Source organism: Mirounga leonina, unplaced genomic scaffold (assembly GCF_011800145.1).
Source record: "Mirounga leonina isolate KUSES-001 unplaced genomic scaffold, KU_Mleo_1.0 Mir_53, whole genome shotgun sequence".
In the NCBI taxonomy this organism is placed as follows: Eukaryota; Metazoa; Chordata; class Mammalia; order Carnivora; family Phocidae; genus Mirounga; species Mirounga leonina.
The window spans coordinates 2078127-2094147 of record NW_023270807.1 but is presented as its reverse complement, the minus strand read 5'-3'; the positions used below and the strand labels follow the sequence as shown (position 1 = coordinate 2094147).

At 40.8% G+C, this 16021-nt stretch overlaps 1 protein-coding gene across 2 annotated transcripts in view; it reads right to left on the bottom strand.

Annotated features, from left to right (window-relative positions):
- Positions 1-16021, bottom strand: part of UHRF1BP1 (UHRF1 binding protein 1) — a 68448-nt gene that overhangs the window by 27380 nt on the left and 25047 nt on the right. The window contains exons 2-8 of one of the 2 annotated variants that reach the window (XM_034991648.1): positions 13131-13293; positions 12992-13030; positions 12201-12292; positions 5244-5433; positions 4796-4936; positions 4199-4369; positions 3317-3503 (exon numbers count right to left, since the gene is read on the bottom strand). In XM_034991648.1, coding sequence (XP_034847539.1) covers positions 3317-3503; positions 4199-4369; positions 4796-4936; positions 5244-5433; positions 12201-12292; positions 12992-13030; positions 13131-13293 — 983 coding nt within the window. The remainder of the gene's footprint in view (positions 1-3316; positions 3504-4198; positions 4370-4795; positions 4937-5243; positions 5434-12200; positions 12293-12991; positions 13031-13130; positions 13294-16021) is intronic. The other variant, XM_034991650.1, reaches the window with a different exon arrangement.

Below are 16021 nucleotides of genomic sequence, written 5' to 3'. Positions count from 1 at the left end.
CCAGTAAGCTGGTGGGATGAGGACAGCATGGCCTTAAGAGTGATAAAGAAAGTTTTTGGCTCACAGGCCTCATTCTAAGGAAAAAGAATTAAAAAGAGGCAGGTGACACTCTTCCCCATCAACTACTAACCTCTTCTCTGAAGGCTGGAATATACACTGTTCCAATTTTATTTTAAGAGATAGTGCTGCCCCACCTCAAGCCAAGCTGTCCCCGAGGACCCACCCAGTTTCCAATAATTTCACCTCCAATACCAAGGGAAAGGTAAGCATGTTACTCAAGGGCTCAACATCCCAGGCTATGGTGTCCCTTAATGAAAAAGCAGGTAAATCCCTTCCACGAAGATGGCGCCAAAGGCAAAGAAGGAAGCCCCTGCTTCTCCCAAAGCCAAAGCCAAAGCCAAGGTTTCGAAGGCCTTTTGAAAGGCATCCACAGTCACAAAAAAAAAAGAAGATCCACACGTCACCGAAATTCCGACAACCCAAGACACTGCATCTCCGAAGGCACCCTAAATATCCTCAAAAGAGTGCCCCCAGGAGAAACAAGCTTGATCACTATGCCATCACCAAGGTCCCCCTGACCATTGAGTCAACCATGAAGAAAACAGAAGACAACACACTTGTGTTCATTGTGGATGTCAAGGCCAACAAGCACCAGATCAAACAGGCTGTGAAGAAGCTCTAGGACACTGACGTGGCAAAAGTCAACACCTTGATCAGGCCTGATGGAGAGAAGGCATATGTTCGACTGGCTCCTGACTATGAGGCTTTGGATATTGCCAACAAAACTGGAATCATCTAAACTGAGTCCAGCTAGCTAAATCTAAAATGTAAATGTAGGGGTGCCTGGGTGGCTCAGTCATTAAGCGTCTGCCTTCGGCTCGGGTCGTGGTCCCAGGGTCCTGGGATCGAGCCCCGCATTGGGCTCCCTGCTCGGCGGGAAGCCTGCTTCTCCCTCTCCCACTCCCCCTGCTTGTGTTCCCTCTCTCGCTGTGTCTCTCTCTGTCAAATAAATAAATAAATTCTTTAAATAAATAAATAAATAAATAAAATGTAAATATAGCCTTTAAGGACCCTCTAGAGTCCAAAAGAACTTTCTGTGATGATGAAAATCTTTTATGGTCTGTAGATTGTACTGAGTACTTGAAATGTGACTGGTGCAAATGAGGAACTGAATTTTTTAGTTTACTTAATTTTAACAGCCACATGTGGCTATTGGCTACCATACTGGACACACAGCTCCAGAGCAATGCTATCTATTAGAAATATAATGTGAGCCACATAAGTAATTTTAAATTTTCTAGTAGCCATATGAAAAAAAGTTTTTTAAAAAGGTGAAATTAATTTTAACAATACCTACTACTTAAATGAATATAATCAATATTTTATCAATTTCCACATACACTCTATATGAAAATAATTATCAAGGTATTCTACACCCTTGTTTTCTACTGTATCTTCAAAATCCCATGCATATATTATATTTGCAGCCCATCTCAATTTGGATCAGCCAACAGTAGTTATATGTGGCTACATATTAGAACAACTCCAGAGAATCGTATAGCCCTTTCTGTACCACTAGTTCTCCCTTCCCTTTTCTCCCCAGATCCCAGGAGAAGAGTCAAATTCACAAGAACTTGTTCTGTTCCTTGCTCCTTAACAGAGTCATACACCACACCTGGGTAAGGCAGGTTGGGAGTTATCCCTGTATCTAAAAATATCTCATCCAAAAATTCCCTAAATTCCAGATTTGTAGTTTAATTTAGTTTAATAAATAAATACATGAGGGCGGGCAGCTGGGTGGCTCAGTTGGTTAAGCAACTGCCTTCGGCTCAGGTCATGATCCTGGAGTCCCGGGATCGAGTCCCGCATCGGGCTCCCTGCTCGGCGGGGGGTCTGCTTCTCCCTCTGACCCTCCCCGCTCTCATGCTGTCTCTCTCTCTCTCTCTCTCATTCTCTCTCTCAAATAAATAAAATAAAAATCTTTAAAAAAATAAATAAATAAAAATAAATACATGAGGGCTGCAGAGGAGGCTAGTCATTCATATCTTAGTGTGGATTATGGGTCCTGGCCATATGAAGAGGACAGTGCTAAATACCCCTCATCAAGCAAGAGGATGAAACTCTCAATAATAGACTCTTAAATAAAGACCTCTGAAAGGATTCAAGACAAAACAAGAGAAAAAACCCAAAGCATTTAGAGTAACACTTGGAAGAAACAACCAAACAAAATAATAATCGTTTTAGGAAAGAACTTCCAAAATAAGTGGGTGGCAAACCAGTGAGCAATTTATTTCTTATGGTCGCAAAAGCAATCTTTATGTTGTCATGGCTCCTTTTAGCTGTCTCAGAGTAGGAGTAGATGGGGTCTGAAGTCACTTCAACACCAAAGAATAGCAAAGCAAGAGAGACAATGCTGCTTGGAGCCCCAGGAAGAAAAGGTAAGTTCCCCTGAGGAAACAGTCTAGGTGTCATTAAGAGGCAGACATAACCTTCAGAAAGGATAAGGCAGCATGAGAAAAATCTACTATATGAGAGCATCTCAAGCCAAGAGGTGGTGCAAAGGGGACCATAAAGGAAATGTAGATAGGGTATTAAAGGAACAGGCAGCAGAGGGATAATAATACTGAGTATGTGCCTATAATTAAGGTCCTCCAGATTCAGTATATCATTTCAGTGGAGCGTGACAACAACCAATGTGGTAAAGGAGTCATATATGATTTAACTCAAGATCACAAATGAAGAAACTCAGAGAGCTTAAACAAGAGGCTAAGTGATTTCCCCAAGGCTCATGAAGGGAAAAAATGAGTCAATTCCTTTTTCATTTTGAATAAACATATATGTGTATGTAATACTAACTGTCCTAATGAATGAAAAGCATAATGAGAATACAACACAACCTCTCTGCTTGGGAAGAGGGCATTTACACATAAAAAATATTTAAATTGACTCAAAAATCTGAAAATCCTGGAGTTTCCTATACTTGAATTTACTTTCCTAAAAGTTATACCAGTAATCAGCATTGCCCAAGATATGTTGGGGAGGAAAAAAGTACACTCTGCTGGAGCTCTGCCCCTGAAGATTCTCTCTTAGTGAGGCCTGGGAGAGCGCTGGCCTCTGTATTTTACTACGTATTGCCGGTGGTCCCGCTGCACCCTAAAGGCTAAAAGCACTACTTCCCACCAACAGAGCAAGAGACACCACCGGAGACTGAGGCCCAAGGAATGCCTGGGATTAAGGGAAGCCAACCCACAGCATCTTGAAAAGAGCTGAAGGTACTGACGGACCACCCAGCCCAGGCTCAGGCCTAACAGAGTACCTGGCTCTCGGGACTGGCTATCATCGCAAACGTGCAGGTCCAGACGGGAGATGAGCAGATGGTAGGAGGACTCCTTCACATCAAATCTCTCAAAGTACTGGCTGAGGCGACTGCTGCTGCTGCTGCCCTGGCCGCCCCCGAACGCCTGGGCCCAGGACTGCTGGGCACTGGGAGCAGGTGGGGTGATCTATACGTGACAGGGAGAAAAACAAGACGTCCAAACCCAGAGAGGCTCCTCACAGGCTTTCTTAAGCTTTAGCTCAGTCTGAAGAAAGCCACAATTTAGCAAGATGCCCCCTCCCTCTCATAACTAACTGTTCACCTGGTAGCTCACTTAGGTCTGTCTCACCTAAATAACCCACACTCCAAAAAGCCTAATTGTAATTAGTCTTGTAACTCCAGTCAGAGTACTGTTCTGAGGTTTGAAGTGCCCCCCAAGCTCTCACCCCCCAGGACTTAGCTGACTGATGCTAAAACACTGCCTCCAGAAAGTCTTTCTTAAATGCCGTCTTTCAGCCTGTGTAGTTAGATGCCTCTTCTTTGTATTCTCATGGCATAGTGTCTACCTATATACAGCACTTACCACCTCCTATTATAATAACTTGTTTATAGTCCATATTTAAAGACAGTCAGAGCTCCAACGACAGGAACAAGAGGCTTATTTTACTTTTCCTTCCCAGTGGCTAGTACTATATAGCTAACACACAGGAGGCACCCAATGAAGAGAATAAATGAATAAATTAGAAGCACAAACAAAGCCTATGCAAATGACAAATGTCCCAGATAAGCCTAATGAAGTCTAGACCCCACCTATGTTGGTATGAATTAGGTCTGGCCCTCCATCTCCCTAGCCCCACCCAGGGTATCTGTTTTGCCTCTAACCTGTACAGGCTCAGGGGCCAGGCTCTTTCTCTGCTGGGCTGACTTCTCCATTGCCTCACTCAGTGACTCTGCATACTTCATCATAGCCTTGAGCTGCGAGTCAGTTAGCACCCAGAGCAGGTCATCCAACAGGAACATCAGCTTGGAGGCTACCACATTGCAATCTTTGGTCTGAAGGGGCCACATAAAACATGGGGTTCAACATCTGCTATCATTCCAACTCCTCAACGGGACTATCACTTGATTAATTTCAGAGAGGGCTTTTCAGAACATGAAAGGGAAGCAGCAAACACTATGGAGAGTCCATTTCTTACAAAACTACTAAAGTCTTCTGCGATTAACAAGAAACAACAGCAGTCAACGGCCAGGTGCCTATGTCAGTGTTCCTATATGGGTAAAAACCGTGGTTTCCAAAACTCAGGTGACAAGGAGGGGCAAATGTTCACAGCAATGTTCTGTGCAACACTGAATTACAGGCCTGCCCCTTTTGATTGTCATTCCTGGGCCAGTAACATTCAAAAAACAGACAACAACAACTCCAGGCTGTCTAGGAGAATAAAAGATGCAAGTTTTCACTAGGGCAGAGAACATACTCACTCTTCTCTTGAGGGCTATCTGGATCCTGCCTTGGTTGGTAATAAGCCTCAGTGGAGTGGTGACTGGGTCCTGATCACCATTGTCTGTAGCATCTGCCTCAATTCGAAGTGTTTGCCAAGTTATTTCCTTAAATGTTAAAACCTAGAAGGAGAGAAAGTAAAATCCCTTAATTCTATGGATGAAATTAACCAAGAGGCAGGAAGTCCAAGGGGAAAAGACGAGCAAAACAGAAACTCCCACCATTCTCAGTTGGGATCCTACCAATAGAATGCGGTGAATCAGAGATCCCTAAGAGAAGAAAGCATGTAGCAATAACACTGGGATTCTTGGGTTCACAGGAATGGGTGACGTATCTGAGAAAATCCCCAAAGCAGGAATAATATCCTTTAAAAATCAGTCCTATTTTGAATCTCCCCATTCTCTCCTCTTGCAATACTGGGGCTGTCACCTCTCCTTGGTGGGGGTCAGTGATGCGGGTGAGGCGGAGGTCACTCTGCTGCCAGTTGGGGTTGACGCTGTAGCCCTGGAGCTGCCACAATTCAAAAGAAGCGTGGAAGGCCTTGGAGTGAATCTTGATGGTGATGGAATTGACGACGATGAACATCCCCTCCACCACCTTCTCGGCAAAGCCATACTCACTACAACAAATGAGGCAGAGCAATGTTCAGAAGCAGGTGAAACTTTGTGCACACTCTTTATACTGGAAGACATCAGACAAGATTATTAACACTGTCTCTCTTTGGGTGCTAGAACTATGAATGATTTCCTTATTTCTCTCTTCCTATTTCTACTTATAGTTTTTAAATTTTGAAAATTTTTTATGATGCAGTACTCTTTTTAATTGGATTTTTTGAGGAACAAAATAAAAGAAAAAGAGTTGACCTAGAAATAATCTCCCTTCTGTTAGAAAGAATAATTTGAAAAATATTTTTATAATCCACAAACTACGTAAATTTGAATGTTGTACATGAGGGAAGGTATAACTAAAGAAAGGAAATGCTAGGTTTCTATAAAATCTTCAAAGACACAGCATACTCTGCAAAGGTAGTGGAAAGAGGAAAGAAGTACAGCCAAGTGAGCAAGAGGTCAAGAACAATTCCAACTCTCTACCCTGTCAAATATATCCCAAAGAGCATAGCTGTACTTCCACAGTGAGAGGTCAGAAATGGCAAGGAGAGAATTGAAGGCCACCTTAAAGTCCTTCTGGATGTAGAAAACACAGACATTCTTTTTTTTTTTTAGGATTTTTATTTATTTATTTAGCAGAGAGAGAGAGAGAGAGCACAAGTAGGCAGAGCGGCAGACGGAGAGGGAGAAGCAGGCTCTCCGCCAAGCAGGGAGCCCGATGTGGGGCTCGATCCCAGGACCCTGGGATGATGACCTGAGCCGAAGGCAGCCACTTAACAGACTAAGCCACCCAGGCGCCCTGAAAACAAAGACATTCTTGACATGTAAATGAAATCAGTTCTCATTACAAGAGATAAAAAGGTGTGGAAATTATTAATTTGCAATCTATTTTTTTGCAAAAAATATATTTGCAATCTATATCATAAAGGGCTAACATCTCTAATGTATAAAGAGCTTCAAGAAACTGAAAAGAAGGGGCGCCTGGGTGGCTCAGTCGTTAAGCGTCTGCCTTGGGCTCAGGTCATGATCCCAGGGTCCTGGGATCGAGCCCCGCATCGGGCTCCCTGCTCCGCGGGAAGCCTGCTTCTCCCTCTCCCACTCCCCCTGCTTGTGTTCCCTCTCTCGCTGTGTCTCTCTCTGTCAAATAAATAAATAAATTCTTAAAAAAAAAAAAAAAGAAACTGAAAAGAAAAAGACCTACAGGCCAATAAAAACAGGACAAAGTATGGACAGTTCACAGAGAAGTGCAAATGATATTAAACATAAAAATGTTCAACCTCACTCATAAATCACAATTATACCCAGAGACACTTAATTTATAATAGAGGTGACAGAGTAGTAGGGAAAAGATGGTCTTTCAATAACAGTGCATGGTCAATTTGAAGATATTGACCGGGAAAAAATAGTATTAACTCCTATTTTACATCAAACAAACAAACAAAATAATCAGTTTTAAGTCTGTATCTAAATGTGTAAGGTCAAACAATAAAACTTTTAGAAGAAAACAAAAAAGAATATCTTCATGGTTTAGGACAGGAAAAGAGCCCTTAAACAGGACTCAAAAAGGGCTAAGCATAAAGGGGAAAAAAAGGTATACTGGACTACATTAGAATTAATCATTTCTGTTCAACAAAAAAGCAACATTAAGAGTGATAGTGATGCTCAACATCACTCATCATCAGGGAAATGCAAATGAAAACCACAATGAGATATCACCTCACATCTGTCAAAATGGCTAGTATCAAAGCAACAAGAAACAACTGTTGGCAAGGATGTGAAGAAAAGGAAACCTTTGGGGACGCCTGGGTGGCTCAGTTGGTTAAGCGTCTGCCTTCAGCTCAGGTCATGATCCCAGGGTCCTGGGATCGAGTTCCGCATCGGGCTCCCTGCTCCGTGGGGAGCCTGCTTCTCCCTCTGCCTCTGCCTCTCTCTATCTCTCATGAATAAATAAATAAAATCTTTAAAAAAAAAAAAAGAAAAGGAAACCTTTGTGCACTGTTGGTGGGAATGGCAATTTGGTGTAGTCACTGTGGAAAATAATATGGAGGTTCCTCAAAAAACTAAAAAAGAGAAGTATCATACAATCCAGTAATTCTACTTCTAGGTATTTACTTGAGGAAAATGACAACACTAATTCAAGAAGGTATCTGCATTCCTATTTATTGCAGCATTATTTACAATAGTCAAGATATGGAAGCAACCCAATTGTCCATAATAGATAAATGGATAAAGGAGATGTGCTATAGGGGCGCCTGGGTGGCTCAGTTGGTTAAGCGACTGCCTTCGGCTCAGGTCATGATCCTGGAGTCCCGGGATCGAGTCCCGCATCAGGCTCCCTGCTCAGCGGGGAGTCTGCTTCTCCCTCTGACCCTCCCCCCTCTTGTGCTCTCTGTCTCTCTTTCTCTCTCGCAAATAAATAAAATCTTTAAAAAAAAAAAAAAAAAAAAAGATGTGCTACACACACACACACACACACTGGAAAATTACTCAGCTATAAAAAAGAATAAAATCTTGCCATTTGTGACAACATGGGTGAACCTAGAAGGCATTAGGCTAAGTAAAACAAGTCAGACAAAGAAAGACAAATACCATATGATTTCACTTAGATGTGGAATCTAAAACACAAAACAAATGAACAAACAAAAGAAAAACAAATTCATAAATACAGAGAACAAACTGGTGGTTGCCAGAGGAGAGGGGTAGGAGGAGTGGGCAAAATAGGAAAAGTGATGAAGAGGTACATACTTCAAGTAATAAAATAAATCAGTCATGAGGATGAAAAGTACAGCACAGGGAATATAGTCAATAATATTGCAATAATATATGATAACTATAATTATCATTATGAGCACTACATAATGTGTAGAACTATCAAATCACTATATTGTACACCTGAAACCAATAAAACATTGTATATCAACTATACTTAAAAAGAAAAAAAGGAAGCAACACCAGGGATGAGCAGGTACAGAGAAAAGGCCATGTGAGGAAATGCTCAGGAGTCAGCATCTGTAAGCCAAGGAGAGGCCTCAGGACCTGCTGATACCTTGATAATAGACTTCAAGCCCCCAGAACTATGAGAAAATAAATTTCAACTATTTAGGCACCCAGGCTATGGTATTATGTCATGGTAGTCATAGCAAACCAATACAAATGGATACAAAGTTCCAATTTCAGAAGATGAAAAAGCTCTAGAGATTTGTTGCAGGATGTGAGTTCAGTTAACACTACTGAACTGCACACTTAAAAATGGTTAAGATGGGGGCATCTGGGTGTCTCAGTTGGTTAAGTGTCTGCCTTCGGCTCAGGTCATGATCCCAGAATCCTGGGATTGAGCCCCACATCAGGCTCCCTGCTCAGTGGGGAGTCTGCTTCTCCCTCTCTCTGCCGCTACCCCTGCTCATACTCTCTCTGTCTCTCTCTCTCTAATAAATAAATAAAATCCTTTAAAAAATAAAAAGATGGAATCATACTGTATGATTCCAACTATATGACATTCTGGAAAAGGAAAAACAATGGAGATAGTGAAAAAAGACCAGTTGTTTCAGGGGTTGGGGGCAGGGATAGAGATAAATAAGTGGAGCACATAGAATTTTTAGGGTAGTGAAAATACACTGTGATACCATAATGGTGGATATATGTCATTATACATTTGTCCCAACCCCTAGAATGTACAAAACCAAGAGTGAACCTTAATATGACCTATGGACTTTGGGTGATTGTGATGTGTCAATATAGGTTTAACCACTGTAACAAATGTACTACTCTGGTAGGGGATGTTGATAATGGAGAAGGCTATGCATGCGTGGGGGCAAGGGGATATGGGAAATCTGTGTACCTTCCTCTAACTTTATTGTGAACCTAAAACTGCAAAATTTCTCTTAAAAAAAAAAATGAACTTCTCTATATGTCAAATTGGTATCCCAACCATATAAAAAATGACTTCAAGTGACTTTAAAACACAGCATTTGACCATACTTCCCTAGTGGGATATATCATAAGGTTAAAACACATGAACACACAGAAATCTACTGTATTCAGTAATCTTATTGATAGTTATAATATTGGCTTTGTTATTTTTTTAAACAATTGAAAAAGTAAATCATTTATTATATTATTGTTGTTAGGAACCAAGGTTCAGCACATGAACAAAAAATACAAACATTAAATCTAAAAAGTTATTTTAAAATCCTCTTTTTATTTGAATTGAGAAACATCAGCATATTGGCATGATTTATTTTTCTCTTTCTTAAAAATACCTTTACCCTAGAACTGAACACTAAGGTCTCAATTCAAATGACAACTCAATGAATACAATTTTGCCCAGACTGTTCTCTCTAAATAACATTTCTCACTAAAAGGAATCAGGGTTCCTTGGAGAAATGTCAGATTCCAGGTCTGAAGTAAGGATGTATATGAGAAGCCTGAAACATCTTATTCTGTCTAAAAGCAAAAAGATTATTGGGGTCTTCTCCAAAAAACACAGGAGGTGACTTCGAAAGGCTCTCACTAGCCAAAGATGAGGACATCTGAATATCAAAACAAATAATGATTATAAATGTATGAAATACAACAAACATTTTTTTAAGTAAATGGAAGTGTAGGATGTAAGAAAATTTCAATGTAAAAACATGTAAAAAGAATCTAAAATAGTAAACCACTCTGGAAAAGTTTGGCAGTTTCTTAAAAAGCTAAATCTTACCTACCGTACCACCTGACCATTCCACTCCTAGGCATTTACCCAAGAGAAATAAAAGCACATGACCACACAAAAACTTGTACATGAATGTTCATAGCAGCATTATTCACAATAGCCAAAAACTGTAAATAAAGTTTCAATTAACAATGAATGGATAAACAAATTGTGATCTATCCACACAATGGAATATATTACTCAGTAATAAAAGAAATGAACTACTGATACACTCAACAACATGAATGAATCTCAAAATAATTATGCTGACTAAAAGAAGCCAGACAAAAACCAGTACATACTATATGATTTATTTATATAAAATTATAGAAAATGTAAACTAATCTATAGTCACAGAAAGCCATGCTTGTCTGGAAATAGGAAGGGGTGAGAAAGGAAAGAGAAGGAATATAAAGGAGAACAACAATATGTTTAAGGGTTAATGGATATGTTCATTGTCTTGATTGTGTTGATGATTTCGTGGTGTATGCATATGCTAAAACTTATCAAATTGTATACTTTGTATATGTAGTCTATTTTGTATCAATTATACTTTAATAAAGTTGTTAAAAACAACATGAATTCAAAATGATAAACCTCCTTCATCCTCCCCTCACACCCACAAAAAATCTTAGAGATTATTGCTAATCTATTATTGCTAGTAAACGCAATAGGAAGAAAAGAATTATAAAATCCCTGTTTTGCAGCCTACAATGAAATAACAGATCTATACAACTATCATCAAATGGTTATCAACAGTCCTTTCACCATGAGGTGAAATAGATAAGGAACTTAATCACAACAGATAAATCAGACCATCATCATCTGAATCCACTGATTAATCTTAACCAAAGGAACATTTTGTCCCTCCTGATATGTCACAATAGGAAATACACGGTACAATTTCTAGAGCATTCTTACCAAGAAAACAAAAAACAAAAACATTTTCTCAAATCAAGCCTTTAAATCTTACTCTCGGTTTAAATGAGAAACATTTAAAATAGAACCTTGAGGACACAATCAGCCGAAATACAAAATGTGGGAAATTCTTTAGAAAAAACAATCTAGTTTATACAAAGAATAAATGGTTTATTAAAGAGTGGGGGTGGGGGATTGTTTAGAATTAAAGAGCCTTGAAGGGCGCCTGGGTGGCTCAGTCGGTTAAGCCTCTGCCTTTGGCTCAGGTCATGATCCCAGGGTCCTGGGATCGAGCCCCGCGTCGGGCTCCCTGCTCAGTGGGGAGCCTGCTTCTCCCTTCCCCACTCCCTCTGCCCCTCCCCGCTCATGCTCTCTCTTTCTTTCTCTCTTTCAAACAAATAAATAAATAAATAAAATCTTTTAGAAAATAAAAACAAGGGCGCCTGGGTGGCTCAGTTGGTTAAGCGACTGCCTTCGGCTCAGGTCATGATCCTGGAGTCCCGGGATCGAGTCCCGCATCGGGCTCCCTGCTCGGCGGGGAGTCTGCTTCTCCCTCTGCCCTCTTCCCTCTCGTGCTCTCTGTCTCTCATTCTCTCTCTCAAATAAATAAATAAAATCTAAAAAAAAAAAAAAGAAAAGAATTAAAGAGCCTTGAAAGGCAAATCCCTAAATGTAATATGTGGAGCTCTTTGGAGCCACACTGTATTGGAAAAAATATTTTAGAGACAATTCAGGAAAACTGAATATGAAATAAGTATTAAATAATATTAACAAATTCCTATTAATTCTATTGATTGTGATAATAGTATTGTGTATTTTTTCTTTCTTTCTTCACAATCCCTGTCTCTTAAAGACACAGTATCCAGAAGTATTTACAGATGGAATCATATGGTGTCTGGGATTTGCTTTCAAATACGACAGTGTGCGCGCACGCGCACACACACACATACACACAAACACACACAGTGGCAGGAAAAAGGTGAAAAGAGAATGGCAAAATGTTGATAGCTGTTGGAAGTTAGATCTTAGTTGCATAGGGGTTGATTACACTATTCTCTCCACTTTAGTGTAGGTTGGAAAATTCCCATAATAAAAAGTTTATTTTTCACTAAAAGTTGATACAGAACAGGTAACATGTTGGAAATAATAGGGACCTACGGAACCAACCTCTGTCCTGAAGCAAGAGCAATGGGAGACTGCCCATTCGGGGGCCGAGGCTCCTCACATGTCTTCATCTCCACCTCTACCTTATCCAGACACTGAAATAAAAGCCACGGAGAGCTAAGCATCTGCACAAAAACCTACACAGCACACACTGAGTCTTATTCATCCCTATGCTCTACTGCCTAGTTGAGTGCTGTGCCTACAGGGGGCAGGCAATAAATGTTTGTTGAATGAATGAACAAACTGAAATGCAAGAAGAGGCCTCATCTTCCCTCTTCCATGTCCATTAGCAGCAGAACTCTAGGACAAGCATGGGATTAACTCACAGCAGAAAACTAAAACATAAATCCAAGTTACAGAAGTATTACTATCCCTGGGGATTCCAATCTTCAGATAAAGATAAGCACTGATGAGTTCCTGAAGGGCTTTCAGCTGATAATCACCCAATAGTCGACATGAACTAAATTTCTAATTTTTTCTCTGTCAGGATTCCAAAGGAAATCTAAAAGTAGAACCCGGGCAGCAAAATTTGTTATAAAAAACAAAGGCAAAACAACCAACTCAGGACTCCTGTGTCTTGTGTCTCAGTGCTAACTGCCACACCGCACGGTAATTTCAGAATAAGCCCAGACAATAGTCACTCTGTCTCAGAGAGAAGCTCACAAGCCAGACAGAGCAATCACCACTCCCAAAAGGGATAGCCTGTCAGGACTCCTCCCCATCTCCTCTCAGATCTTTTAAAACCCCACCCCAGCCATCCCATTTGATTACTTGCAATCAAGAAAGGCCATTACCAAGCAAATGGGGTGTGTCTTCAACTTTGTCCACTGGATCTGCAAGAGGAAAGCAACACTCAGGGCTGTGGGAGCTGCCCCTCAAGAAAGCATGCCTGCTGGCCAAGGACAACAACAGCACTCTGACCCCCATTCTCACCCGGATGGAGGCCCTGTTGCAGTAGACCCGAGTAATGGCTAACCAGGTAGGCAGCTCCAGCACATTCTGTAGAACCTCTTCATCCAGCTCCAGGTTGGTCAGCTGACCCTCCCCTTTCAGGGTGCTCAAATTGATTTTGTCCGGGGAAAGATTCTTGGTGAACCTGAAAAGAGTAAAGATAAGAAGCTATTATTTCCATGGAAATCCACAAAATGAGCATTATAGCCAACACTTTTCAATTTGGAGAAAAGAGAAAGTTAAAGAACCAATATTGACTAATGACCACACTGTCTCTATGCCAAGTAAGACGTTAGGTCAGACCTACCATTCTACTCATGATGTGTCACCTTTCTACTCAAGCACCTATGATGGGATTCTGGACAAATGGCTATCGAAGTGGCAACATAGCCTTTGGTATTTCTGAATCCCCACATTAAAACAGAGCAACTAGATAACACCACAAAAAGCCCATGGATAACATCCGTAACAAAACTAGACGATGAAGCATCCTCATAAACCCCCATATAAAGAGAGAAAAACACCAATGGCCAGGAGACACAAGTACTATAATCAGCTATGCAGATCAACATAAAGGGAAGCAATAGGGCATCTGACAGACCAGAGAACAGAAGAACCCCAAATAACCAAGTTTTAAATGAAAAGCAATGTGGGCCAATCTGATCGCAGAGACTGAAACTAGTGGGGTTGAGTCCACTGCAAGGGGTCCCCAGTGAGGCCTAAAGGACCTGGAGCAGTCTAGCCTTAAAAACTCATGGAACTAACCAGGCTCCTTCCTAGGACAGGGCACCAACGCTGAAAAGAAACTGCTGAGAGAGGAATCCAAATTGAACAAGATAGGGAAAACAGAAACAAAGAGATGGTACAAACAAAAGTGGGGGTGGGGAGGGGCAGGGGACAGACCAGGATATTTCAGAAAGCAAGTTATATTTTTTAACACTACTTGAAACAGACGAGGGAGCTCTATGAAGTTAGAATATGAAACAGTAACAGGCTAATTGTTGGCTTGTTAAGTAGGGTCAAATGAAATCCCAGACCCTTACACATACCTTTACTCATGTGATCAAAGAACACCCCCCTCCCCACCTCTAGTACTGCCAAAGGGAATAAGCCTGAATCGCATCATGCTACTAGGTCCAGTTGCTAATTTGTAGGAAATACAGAGGACAAAGGGAAACTCCTGAACTGCACCATAAGCGTGCAACCAGCAAAATACAGACCATGGGAAACTATATAGGTCAAGTGGCCTGGACATAATTCCCACAGGTCAATCTTTGCACTGTTCCACACTTAGTGTCTCCAGTCTGCTCATGTGCTCTTGCCACCCCTTTTCCTGAAGCATCCTTACCACAATCTGCCATTCAAGGCCCAATGCAAGACTTCTCACTGAGGCGCTTTCCCTCACTGCTGCAACTCACCTGAAACTTTTTTTCTTCTACATCTCTGGAATCTGTTACACACATTTAAGTCATAATCACAGAGGGTCTTGGGATATTTTCTAATTCTCTCCTATGTAACCACCCTATGTGATTAGATATGAATCCCTGTGAGGTCAGAGGCTCAGTCTTAGCCATCCCTCCTAATCAAAATGGTCACCTGACACACCTACATACCTCTCAGCTAACTATCCTGCTGGCTACCTACTCCCAGCTCCCTTCTCCCATCTTTTTGGTTAGATCAATTTAAGGCCAGTTCCTCACAGCATATCCCTCTCTCCTGTATGACAAATTGTCTATGACAAATCTCATGCCTGTAATTCTCACTGTTGCTGCCTCTCAGAGTCACCATTTTCCACCCCAATAATGAATTGTATTTTGCCCTCCATCCATAACTATACTTAGCCCTTACATATATTAGATGCTAATAATTGACTTTAGAGTTACATATTATTTACCAACTTTTATTTTTTCACGTATATCCTTTCCTATGACTAAGCTATATTTTAGTGGTTTTGGTTTTCCTCAGACCATAAGATCGTGACATGCAAGAGTTTTATCTTCACAGTTTTTTTCTACAGTGCCTAAAATGCTACTATGTAAAAAGGCTCTTTAACAATTTTTAAATGATAGTAAAAAAAATTTTTAGAAGTTTATAAACATGGAACAAAATACTATATGATATTAAGGGATTCATAGGAATGCACTGGCATGATGACAATTCAGGAAACTGCTTACCTGTGAGACAAGGGGAAGGGTCCACAGGAAGCTGCAACTATACGAATAATACTTATTTGTCACGCTGGGAGGTGACTGTATGGCTATTCATTATATTACTCTCTAAACCTTTTTGTACAGCAAATATTTCATAATAATTCTAAGATCTCTATAAATTCCCTACTATAGGTACTTACTGTTGGGAGAGCTACTCCTCCATGGGTCTCTCATACTCCTATGTGTCTTGCTGAGTATGCCAAAAATGCATGACCCTGACCACTCCTTACCCAGGCCACTTTTCAGGACTGTGTTTGAAAAGATCAGCTTTGGGGGATGAAGTAATGTGCCCCACCCTAGGACATACAGCAGGCTTGCTTACCACTTACTATAAAAACAATGGATTCCCCAAGTTCAATGTTCTATTCCTATAACATATGTGCAAGCATCCATCTGGGCCCATTCATGTCACTCCGATGGGACTTAAGCGGGCAAGGGGAACTAATGCAAACATATGCTTATGCTACTTGCTGGACCATGAGTAATAAAGTCCTTGGTCTCGGATCCAGGAGTCTCTTCTGCTCTGTCAGCGTCCATGAACTACAGCAGGCTAATTATTAGCTTCTAAGCAGGGTAAAATAAAATCCTATACCCTTACACATACTTTTACTGACTTTAATTCATAAAAAATTTTTTTAATCAACATTTACTGCGTATGAGCCA